Genomic DNA, 12,495 nt, shown 5'->3' on the forward strand with positions numbered 1-12,495 from the left:
AGTAGCATTAGATTAGAAATAAAGTGTACAATAAATGTAATGTGTTTGAATTGTCCTGAAACCATCCCCTCTCCCCCAGTCTGTGGAAAAATTGTCTTCCATTAAATCCATCTCTTGTGCCAAAAAGACTGGGGACTACTGGTGTAGAGGACCTTCAGAAAAAGACAAAGGTCATTCCTGGCAACTTCCCAACTTCCCAGTTGGACATGGGGGAGGAGAAAGACTTCTCAGTGTGAAGGAGACACTGTGCCACCTCCACCTCGTCCATCCCAATAGGGCAGGTGGATGTGGATGCCTCTTCCAGGAGCAGGAACAAGAGAAGGACAAACCAGCTGTCAGTTCCCACAGAAGTAGCTGATAACAGAAGCAGTTACTGACATTAGACACTAGTCCTTTTGTGGACTTTTAGGAGGTATACATGAAGGGAAAGAGAGCTTCCAGTGTACCCCCAAATATATTAGCGTTGAGTTCTGAAACTAGGGGGACCTGTATGTCATGCTAAAACAGCCTAGGGAATAAAATTAAGTCCCTTTTTAAAATAATAAAATTAAGTGATTCTAAGAGAGAGACCGGTAGGGACCCACCTTTATTGAAAACTGTCTTTTCCCCCTTCTTGGAGTCCTACTTCTGCTCACTTCAGCATGAGTGGTCAACAGAGATGGTACATGGTCAACAGAGATGGTACAGACTATGTAACATCACTCTAATGGAGACACATTTAATTTTCTTCTTTTTGTCTCCTGTTGACCATCAGTCCTTGTATACCATTGAAAGCTCTTCCATGAGCAAGTTGTGACTGGATGACCAATATCATTGTGAGCTTTCTGTCCTCTGTCCCCTGGTTGGGGATTTGAGATCCTACAAGCTGCTCAGCCAAAAAAGAATGCCAGCTTGGTCTTTAACTGTTCCATTGTTCAGTCCATCTATTTCATTTTTGTAATCTAGGCTGTATTATAATTACATTCCAAGGATTGTTTCTTATCTCTGGCTCTTTTTTTAAAAGCATCTTGTTTTATACTATAATAATGTCATTTCCTCTAAAATCTCTCTGAGAATTCCATTTGAATTTTTAAATTTTTTCTTTTGTCCCCCCAAATTACCTCCATTTTCTTCAGAGTTGCTTATTTTGTTTATTTTTCTTCTCTCTTTCTTGATGTTGATTATTCTTAAATGTCTGTTGATCTTTACTTCTTAGTTCATAAGCGTGGATGGGGGACTGAGTTGATCATTTAGAATAACTTGTTTCACCCCTGCTTTCAATGAAAGAGCTCCTGTGATCTCTGTGAGAGTGTAAGATATTCGGCTGGCCGGCTTCCCCATAGAAGGTGTGGGCGTGGGCAGCCAGGAAGCCAGAAACCTTTTATAAATACCAAAATAACAAGGATTTTTTTCTACAGTAGTAGAATTCAGTGGGTTTCACTCATGGATGGAGCTGTCTGTCCTTTTGACTCTCAGTTGAGTAATGTGGAGGTCTGAAGTTATGTCTTTTCTCTGCTTTTGTTATCTCCCAAGCCTAATGTCTTCTCCCAGTATCTCCTGATGTCTCCCAAAGACAGATCTCCCCCTTTCTCAACAAGGCAGTCCTTGGATATTATTCTGGAGGGAAAATTCAGCAATGCCAGCCTCAAGAGCCCTGTTTACATGGAATGAGGAGAGAGAAGCACAGAGAAAGGCAGGGCCCACAAACCTGATCACTACAAGTACTCACCTTTGACTAATTTCCAAGGATTGCCCTGGGACCTTGTCTGCTTTCCTTGCATGTATTGCTGATGGGTTCAGAGTTTCTTGGAGACCTTCCTGAAGGGTAGTTCTTCCTTCCTTCTGGCTTGGGCTGAATTCTGCCCTTCTCAGCTGAGTAATCAGTATTTATGAACTTTCCATCTTCCCGATATTTTTTCAAAACTTGCTTTCTGCTGCTGGTTTTCCTTTCCATTATGTTTTTATCAGGTAGGTGCAGGTACAAATGCAGACACAGAAATGGAGAGAGTTCTGTGTTTCATACATGGTCATTCCAGAGAAAGGGATATTATCCCTGTGTGCTCAACTGACCACCTTGAAACAAAAAACCATTAGCTCTGTTTTCAAAGAGATATGATGGTATGGTATGATGCAATTTTGTACTAATGCTTAACCCAAAATTCAAATCTCTAAAGGAACTTTCCTCAGTAGATAGCCACAGATGTGTATTCATTCTCCTGAACCACTAGGATTCTGCTATAGAAGAAACTAACCACCATTACGTTACCCTGTGTATGGGCTTCCCACGTGACACTAGTAGTAAAGAAGCTGCCTACCAACACAGAAGATGTAGGAAATGTGGGTTCAATCCCTGGATCAGGAAGATCCCCTGGAGAAGGATCTTCCACAGCAATCTACTCCAGTATCCTTGCCTGGAGAATCCCATGGACAGAGGAGCCAGGTGGGCTACAGTCCATAGGGTCGCAGAGAGTCAGACACGACTGAAGCAACTTAGCATGCTCAAGTGACTGTCCTTCTGCTCAGTTGTTCCTGCGTGTTGCCTGCCATGTATAGTACCTGGTAAAGATGACGAAAGTCTCCATCAGCAAAGTTTTCAAGGTTCTCTTAAGTAATTAACTGTGTCTATTCTATGTGTCTGGAGAAGGCAATGGCACCCCACTCCAGTACTCTTGCCTGGAAAAGCCCATGGACGGAGGAACCTGGAAGGTCGCTGAGGGTTGGACACGACTGAGCGACTTCACTTTCACTTTTCACTTTCATGCATTGGAGAAGGAAATGGCAACCCACTCCAGTATTCTTGCCTGGAGAATCCCAGAGACGGGGGAGCCTGGTGGGCTGCTGTCTATGGGGTCGCACAGAGTCAGAGATGACTGAAGCGACGCAGCAGCAGCAGCAGCATTCTATGTGTCAGTTTCTTTGAGAAACTGTATTTACGTAAGTGAATGAGGATTATGAAAAAGTAGGTCAGATTGTCATTTTGTCTAAAAATAAAAAGTCTCAAATCATTCAGAGAGCAGCAAAAAGATATTTCCTCCAAGAAAAAGGAGTCTTCTCTGCCATGGCCCAGGAGTCACACAAACCTATTGCTTGTTTGCAGATACCACCTGTTATCTTTTTAATACCTCAGCTCAGAATTTAACTTTGGGAGGAGTTCAGCTCTGCAGTACAGAGCTGAGTGGCATTCTTTTGATTTCAGATGATGGGGCGCTTCTTCAGTGGTCTGGCACAGTCAGGAGCCTGGTGCTGCTTTGATGAATTTAATCGGATTGACATAGAAGTTTTGTCCGTCATTGCTCAGCAGCTCATTACCATCAGGAATGCCAAAGCTGCAAAGGTAAGAGGCTGGGCATGGATATCATGTTTCTAGTCCATAGATATCATGCTTCTTAAGTTTGTAGTATTCTTGGCTTGAAAATATCATGGACAGAAGAGCCTGGTGGGCTACAGTCCATAGAGTCGCAAAGGAGTCAGACGCAACTTAGCAACTAAAGAACAAGAAGTTCATAACGAACTTACATCATGTTGCATTTTAGGGAGGACAGTGCTAACTTCAGCCTATCTAGTCCATGTTTCCAGTGTCATCGGTGAGTACTGCAGCAGTGGAACTGGGTTGGGTGAATTAATTCCTCATCCAGGCAACACAATAAACAACTCTATGGCAGACACTGTGCTGGGGCCTAGGGATATAGAGTTGGTGAGACTCAGTCTGTGCCCTCATGGAACCCTGTTATTCTTTGCTCCCTCAACGCACACACATGCATGCTTGTACTCCCTTGTTCTGTCCTCCACCTCTTATTTTTCTCTTATTTTTCTGGTTCTTGCCTTTGACATTGATTTCTCTGTTCTGTTTCTCTAATTCTGCCTCTTCTGGGCTCTACTGCCTTCCTCACAGCCCCTAGTCTCAGCCTGTTGCTGGTAAAAAAAAAAAAAAATGAGAGAGGGGTCCTAGGTCCAGAAGTCACTGGACTGGAAAAGCCAAGGAGTGTAGGGACAGATGAAGATATTAGGGTGGCTTCAAAATTTGTTTTGGCCCCTTTGAGCATGTTCCTGGAGAAGGCTTTTATGCTGAGAAGGTGATGGCAGTGAAGGGTAGGACCAAGCCCCCCACCAGTCTGTTGTGTTGACCTTGCAAAATTATGGTCCTGAGGGCACCAAAAGGCAGGCGGTATTCAGCAGGTACAAACCAGAACAACCTTGTGAGTTGTTTAATTTTTTTAATTATTTTATTTTTGTTATTATTTACTCTTTTATTTTATTATGACTGGGCCAAGAAGGAGGAAACACCAGGGGCAAGGCAGGGGCAAGGAGGCAAACAGCAGGAAATACTTAGCCCAGAAGAGAGGGAGAGTGAGTAGGACAAAATCAGGAGGAAAACAGTCCCAACAATAGGATTCAGTAGTTTTTGCTTGAATGCACGTCACACAAGTTTTGTACTCGAGCAGTAATTATGGGGAAGAGTTTACAAATATATGGCGAAGTGTTAACTTATATCTTCTCTTTCTTTTCAACAGCTCTCTAGATTCATGTTTGAGGGGCGAGAAATAAAGTTGGTTATGACTTGTGCAGCCTTCATCACAATGAATCCTGGATATGCAGGCAGAACTGAGTTGCCAGATAATTTGAAAGCCCTGTTTAGACCCTTTGCAATGATGGTTCCAAATTATGCCTTGATTGCAGAGGTGAGCTTCACATTATAAAGCAGCAAAACTTTAAGCTTGTTTCTTTTATTTAGTATTTTATTTCTATCATAGCAGAAAGTTTCCATTATGAATGTACTCTGGCCAAGGTTATACAGTATTGTTTTCTCTTAAGTGTGTAGATATGATTGTTACCACTTAAGAATGTTGTGTGTGTGTGTAACTGCTATATCCTCAAAGTCCAGTTTGCCATCTGGAATATTGTAAGCCCTGAAAACTGGAATAAATAAATGAAGTTAATTAACCATTTCATTGGAATTTATCAGTTTGTCTCCGATTATCCTAAAAACACTATATTATTCTCACTTCTCTTGCTGCATTATTTTTTTTAATTAGAGTCAAGGGGTGTTGAGTAGAAACAATACCAATCACTAACGATGAAAGACAGTGATTTGTTTCTAGTTTGTATCAATATAGTAAAAAAAAAAAGCCATCATTAATAAGTTAATTATGTTTGTATTTGTTTCTTCTCTATCTAGGAACCTTTCTATTTAAACTGTTTTTTGTTTGTTTGTTTCTTCATACTAGCTAATAACCAGTGTATTTAAATCTTATATGTATTTTTCTTGAGACTTTTTACTGAGGTATAATTTACATACAGTAAAGTGCACAGATCATAAGGGTACAACTGAATGAATCCTTATATATGTATTCACCTGTGTGATCACCAAGACCAACATATAGGATATTTTCAAGACTCTGGAAGGCCCTTCATGCTCAATGCTACAGTTCACAAGGGAAACCACCTCTTTTAGAATGGAGTTTCTCAGAAAGCACATGTTACTCCCATGGCTAGTAAATTTCTGACAACAGCTAATTTAAAATATTCCTCCAAATGAAGTAAAAGTAACTACCTAAGAATAGACCATGCCAAATCCTATCATTAGAAAAATTACAACTTTAAATAGTATTAATATAATGCCTATAGCATCTCATGAGTCTTGCAATGCCCCTGCGGGTAAGATGGGGTGCTGGGCAGCTAAGACAGGTGGCGTCTTCACGCTAGACCCTCTGAGGACAGGACAGTAAATGACTTGCTCATTGTCCAAAGCTGATAGGAAGAAAACCAGGCTTGAAACTCAGTCCAACATCGTATTCACATCTCCTGTTTTGTCCGATTGTTAAATTACTCAGTAATCAATTGGAGAAATTTAAAAATCCAGTCTTCTGAAAGCTATTCCTATTGTTTTTACAGATCAAATGAATCAGGGTCTGTTGTCAGTAAGTATTTTTAATCACCTTCAGTGCCCAGAGCGCTGTGCTAATAGGTCGTGATAGAGCAATGAGCAAAACAGACACCAGCATGCAATCTCAGCACCATCTCGAATCTCATTCCAAGGCCAACTGCAGTGACTCGAGTAGATTATGCATTGGAAGAAGGGTCCACATCCCCCTCCATGATCATCATTGGTTTATATAACCAAGAGCACAGAAACTTGTCAGAGGCATGGTGGCCTCTTAGGGCAGGAAAGAGGCTGCTCATTTTTGTATAGCTTTCCTTGACTCTCAGGGAGCCTAAAGGGAGGGTATCACTGACTGTCAGATCAGGGAAGTTCAAGTCTTGCTTTTATACTCAGGCTCACAACACCATCCAGCCTTTATGATGTGAATATTTCACAGTGGGCTCTGCAGCTCCTCAAACCAAACATAACAAGACCACATCTTCATCTATAGAAAGAGAGCAGAATCAATTCTCAGACATCCCTATGTAATATCCCACACCACTCTTACAGCAGAAAGTGAAAGAGAACTAAAGAGCCTCTTGATGAAAATGAAAGAGGAGAGTGAAAAAACTGGCTTAAAACTCAACATTCAAAAAACTAAGATTATGGCATCTGGTCCAGTCACTTCATGGCAAATAGACGGGGAAACAATGGAAACAGTGAGAGATTTTATTTTCTTGGGCTCCAGAATCACTGCAGATGGTGACTGCAGCTGTGAAATTAAAAGACACTGGCTCCTTGGAAGAAAACCTATGACAAACCTAGACAGCATATTAAAAAGTAGAGACATTACTTTGTCAGCAAAGGTCTGTCTAGTCAAAGCTATGGTTTTTCCGTAGTCATGTACAGATGTGAGAGTTGGACCATAAATAAGTCTGAGTGCCAAAGAACTGATGTTTTTGAATTGTGCTGGAGAAGAATCTTGAGAGTCCCATGGACTGCAAGGGGATCACACCAGTCAGTCGTAAAGGAAATAAATCCTGAATGTTCATTGGAAGGACTGATGCTGAAGCTGAAGCTCCAATACTTTGGCCACCTGATGTGAAGGACTGACTCATTGGAAAAGACCCTGATGTTGGGAAAGATTGAAGACAGGAGGAAAAGGGGATGACAGAGGACCGGATGGATGGATGGTTGGATGGCATCACCGACTCAATGGCTATGAGTTTGAGCAAGCTCTGGGAGATGGTGAAGGACAGGAAAGCCTGGCATGCTTCAGTCATGGGGTTGCAAAGAATTGTGCACAACTGAGCGACTGGACAACAACCACCACCACTTGGAGAGATATAATACCTTAACTAGATTTTGAATGCATTGGTATTATGCTACTGTGCTGTTATCAGTATAATATAATCAGGCATTGCATTATATTTTTTCCATTCTAGGTAATTCTATATTCCGAAGGATTTGAATCCAGTAAAATATTAGCAAGAAAAATGACCCAGATGTATAAGCTTTGCAGTGAACAGCTCTCTCAGCAGGATCACTATGACTTTGGCATGAGAGCTGTAAAGTCCGTACTGGTCATGGCTGGGTAAGAAACCAAAGTGGGCAAGAGTTGAGTTCCAAACTGTGTCATTCATGCATTACTCATACATTTCATGAGTAATTCACAGATGGCTCTTAAAGCAACATGTTGTTGTTGTTCAATGGCTAAGTCATGTTCAACTCTTTGAGACCCCATGGACTGCAACACACCAGTATTCCCAGTCCTCCGCTATCTCCTGGAGTTTGCTCAAGTTCGTGTCCATTGAGTCGGTGATGCTGTCTTACCATATCATCCTCTGTTGTCCTCTACTTTTGCCTTCAGTCTTTCCCAGCAACACAATTAATAAATGCTAGCTGCCACTGTTATCATTCTTACCTTGACACACACACACCCCCCTGCCCCCCGCCACAGTGAAAGAGGGCATCTCTGTGCATCTCACAACAGTTCTCTGCTATGAGAACCAACATAGCTGCCGTTAAGCTTTGGCTAGCTTTTTTTTTCACCTGAATGCATCCAGTATGGGTACATCCAGTATGGGTTTCAGCATATTAAAGGCTTAATTAACCACCATGAGCCAGGATGTGAAAGTGAAAGTGAAGGTCATTCAGTCATGTCCAACTCTTTGTGACCCCATGGACAGTAGCCTACCAGGCTTCTTTGTCCATGGGATTCTCCAGGCCAGAATACTCGAGTGGGTTGCCATTCCCTTCTCCAGGGGATCTCCCCAACACAGAGATCGAGCCCAGGTCTCCTGCATTACAGGCAGATTCTTTACTATCTGAGCCAACTGATGAGAATTAAAAGGCGTTTACTTTATCATGCACATACACAATTAAGTCATCCCCATCAACTGACAAAGCCTAAAGCATTCAGAGAAACTTCAGTTTTATCTTCAGTACAAGCGTATGTCCTAGACCCCCTCCTCTGTCACTACAGTCTGGTCCAATGCTGGGCTTCTTTCTAGTTTCTAGTGGCATGCACGCATGGTAAGTCGCTTTCAGTCGTGTCCAACTCTGTGACCCTACGGACTGTAGCCTGCCAGGCTTCTATGTCCATGGGATTCTCCAGGCAAGAATACTGGAGCGGGTTGCCATTTCCTTCTCCAGTGGATCTTCCCAACCCAGGGATCGAACTCACCTCTCTTACATCTCCTGCATTGGCAAATGGATTCTTTACCCCTAGCACCATCTGGAAAGCTAGTAGAGCAAGAGCCTTTTCTCTTAAGGCCTTAGCTTCTCTCTTTATAACCTCTTGACACCCCTACCTCTCCAGAGTCTCTGAGGGAAATCTGTCTTTCCTATGCTCCTTCCTATCAGGCAATGACTCTCTGGCTTAGATTCTATTTACATGGGGCCCCTTCTGCCTGGCTCCCATACCCCTGGCTTCTGCACAGATCACCCTGCCTTTCTACCCTCTGTTCATTCCTTCAACCTCTCAGATACAATATTTCTCCTCTCTACAGGATTGCCATTGAAGGAAGAAGGATACTGAGGAGTTCAGACATACTTGTACTCAGAGAACATGACTGCAACCCAGGGGCAAGACAGACAAATGAGCAGTCATCTAGATTAGACTAGTTAGTGTGTTAGCACTAGACTAGTGTGTGTGTTAGCACAGAACCGTGGTGCTGTGCCCTGGGGTTCACTGAGGTGGGTGGTGGAGGGAATTTTCTAGAAGACGGAATGATTGAGCTGGGTTTCGAAGGAAAAATGAGAGCCAGCAAAAAACCATTCTGGGATAAGAGAAAAGAAAGTGACAGGGATCTGAACCATCATAATGTATTCAGAGAACTATAAATTCAGGTTGGATAAAGTCTGGATTGATAGGAGGTCCTTGAGAAAATGTCCTTATCATTCTCCTCAAGTCAAAGCAGCCTGTGCCTGACTTGTCCATGTGTTGTTTTGGAGATAGACACTGGGCATGCCAGGGAAAATGGTCCCATCCTTCCAGTAGGAATCGGCAGTGGGGTGCCCTCCACAGCTTTCTGCAGGCAGAATCCCCAGCGCAGAGATTTAGAAAATCATGTTCAACATTACGTACTTGCAACGTCATCTGAATTATTCCTTTAAATTTAGGTCTTTAAAAAGAGAGAACCCAGACCTCAGTGAAGATGTGGTGTTAATAAGAGCTTTGCGGGACTCTAACTTGCCAAAATTCCTAACAGATGATGCGATTCTATTCAGGTAAATGTCTAGGTGTTACAGAGAAAGCATAACTACTATGTAGAGGTGAAGGATACTTTATCTTCAAACATGTCAGTCTCTAGCAAGGTATTATCTTTTCTAGAGATACTTATTGCAATTTTTTAAATGCTAGTTTCAAATAAAGATACTAAAGTTTTAGCATCAATCCAATCATTTATTTTTTTCAACATATTGACCACCAAGCTGCATGCTATGCAAAGTAGCATTTGGTTACAAATTCCTGACCTAAGAGAAGTTCCAGACTCAAAAGAAGTAGATTGGGGTCTCAACACAGTGTGATTGCTTTTATCTATTTCTACTTTCATTACTGAGTTTTATGTTTATTCAATTCATATATGTATGTGGTTTTAAAAATGAAATGCTGTTTTAAGTTACTCTCAGGGAAAATAATAGTTTCCTGCCCTTTACCAACTCCCACTTCCTAAAGACAATAACTTTTTAATTCATCTATTTGTCCTTTCATTTTCCTATATCTATCCATATCTTTTGGTACCGCATTTGTGTCATTTCATGACTTTTCCATTTTAGATGTTGTTAAGTTGCTAACAGAGAGGTGAAGATACGGACACACTTCTCTCCCCACCAACCCATCCTCTCTGGGTAGTCATGTGACAATATAACCAGAGCTCAATATACAGGATTTCCATAATTTATTTTAGAGATATAAATATCACCCAAAGCTGAGCTATCTTTCCCTTGTTTGTTAAAGTACCTTGCTTCTTATTTTTCCTGCATTTATTAATCTTGATTTTTGTTTTTTATTCCTTCATCCGCTTTTCTATACCTCTATCACTAATTCATTTCAAAATTCTGCCAGAGTATAAATCTCCTAAAAACAAAAATGACCTTCAGTCATACACATCTGTCATCATGGGATGTCTATTTATGACCTTACTGAGGATCCTCTTTGCCTTTGTCCACCATCAGATCCCCTGATTGCCAGAATATGTGTCTTTGCACTTTTCCAGAACACAGTGATGAAAATTCCTATATATTAATGATTGCACACTTATGATAGTGCTATAAGTGAGATTCTAGGAAGTACACTCCGGAGATCATGGGGTATGGACATTTTAAATTTAGATAGATCCTATCAGTACATCCTCCAAAGGCACTTTATGTTTATAGGTACAAATTTATGAAAATGCATATTTCCTTTTATATGTTTGAGAGAGAGATACCAAAATAGTAGCCTATTTTTATATACATTATTTAGTTAGTACCACTGAGCATCATTTCTTCTGTTCATTAGTCATTTATTTCTTCTGTTCATTAGTCATTTATTATTCTTAGAGCATTAATCTGTTGTATTCTTTTACTTAGCAATTTGTGACAAAACATGAACTTTATCTGGTAAAACATTGGAAATATTTCTTTAAGTATATAATTCACTCTAAGTTACGTTTAAAGCCTCTTACCTCACAGAAATTTGGTTTTTCCTTGTGTGTTTTTATCTTTTCACTTGATCAACTTTTTTAAAGTTATAGAATTTTTCTCTTTTTGAGATAGACTTTCTTAATATAGTACTATAAATTCACCTCTTATATTTTCTTCTTGTATTTTTCCCTTGCTCTTTTTTATTGAAGTATAATTGATTTACAATATTGTATTAATTTCAGGTGTATAGCATAGTGATTGAATATTTTATAGATTATACTTCATTTGAAGTTATTATAAAATATTGGCTATACTCTGTGTGCTGAAAAACATATTCTTTAGCTTCTTTATTTTATACAGAATAGTTTGTACTTCTTCACCCCCTACCCCTATCTTGCCCCTCCCACTTCCCTCTCACCACTGGTAACCGCTAGTTTGTTCTCTATATCTGTGAGTCTCTTTCTTTTGCTATATTTACTAGTTTGTTTAATTTTTTAGATTCCACGTATAAGTAATAACAGATTATTTGTCTTTCTCTGTCTGACTTATTTCACTAAGCATAATACTCTCCAGGTCCACCCATATTTTTTCAAATGGCAAAATTTCATTTTTTATGGCTGGATAATATTCCAACATACATTCCATACATACAAAATCTCCTTTATCCATCTATCTGTTGGTCGACTCTTCGGTTGCTTCCATACCTTGGTTATTGTAATAATTCTTGATAATGCTGCTATAAATATTAGGCTGCATATATCTTTTCAAATTAGTGTTTTCATTTTCTTGAAATATATCTTTTCAAATTAGTGTTTTCATTTTCTTCAAATATATATCTAAGAGTGGAATTACTGGATAATATGGCAGTTATAGTTTTAGTTTTTTAAGGACCCTCCATACTGTCTTCCATAGTGGCTGCACCAGCTTACATTCCCACCAACAGTTTACAGGGTTCCCTTTCCTCCATATCCTCACCAACATTTGCTATTTGTGGTCTTTTCACTGATAGCCATTCTGATAGGTGTGAGGTGATATCTAATTGTGGCTTAGAGTTTCATTCTCTGATAATTAGTGATGTTGAGCATCTTTTCATGAGGCTATTGGTCATCTGTATGTCTTCTTTGGAAAAATGTCTATTCAGGTTTAATGACCATTTTTTAATTGGGTTTGCTTGTTTTTGATATTGAGTTGTATGAGCTATTTATATATTTTGAATATTAACCCCTCATCATTTGCAAATATTCTCTCATTCAGTAGGTTAGTCTTTCATTTTGTCAGTGGTTTCCTTTGCTGTGAAAAACTTTTAAATTTAAGTAGGTCCTGTTTGTTTAATTTTGCTTTTGTTTCCTTTGCATTGGGAGACCAATTCCAAAAAAATGTTGCTACAATTTGTGTCAAAGAGTATTCTGCCTGTGTTTTCTTCTCAGAGTTTAATGGTTTCTAGTCTTACATTTATGTCTTTAATCCACTTTTAGTTCATTTTTATATGGTGTGAGAAAAATGTTCCAATTTTATTGTTTTACATG

General features: G+C 40.0%; 1 protein-coding gene across 2 annotated transcripts in view; it reads left to right on the forward strand.

Moving 5' to 3' along the window:
• Window positions 1-12,495, forward strand: part of DNAH6 (dynein axonemal heavy chain 6) — a 289,159-nt gene that overhangs the window by 112,211 nt on the left and 164,453 nt on the right. For both annotated transcript variants that reach the window (XM_004005864.5, XM_042246026.1), the window contains exons 30-33: window positions 3,176-3,313; window positions 4,491-4,658; window positions 7,285-7,433; window positions 9,464-9,571. In XM_004005864.5, coding sequence (XP_004005913.3) covers window positions 3,176-3,313; window positions 4,491-4,658; window positions 7,285-7,433; window positions 9,464-9,571 — 563 coding nt within the window. The remainder of the gene's footprint in view (window positions 1-3,175; window positions 3,314-4,490; window positions 4,659-7,284; window positions 7,434-9,463; window positions 9,572-12,495) is intronic.

This window comes from Ovis aries, chromosome 3 (genome assembly GCF_016772045.2).
Source record: "Ovis aries strain OAR_USU_Benz2616 breed Rambouillet chromosome 3, ARS-UI_Ramb_v3.0, whole genome shotgun sequence".
Classification (NCBI taxonomy): Eukaryota; Metazoa; Chordata; class Mammalia; order Artiodactyla; family Bovidae; genus Ovis; species Ovis aries.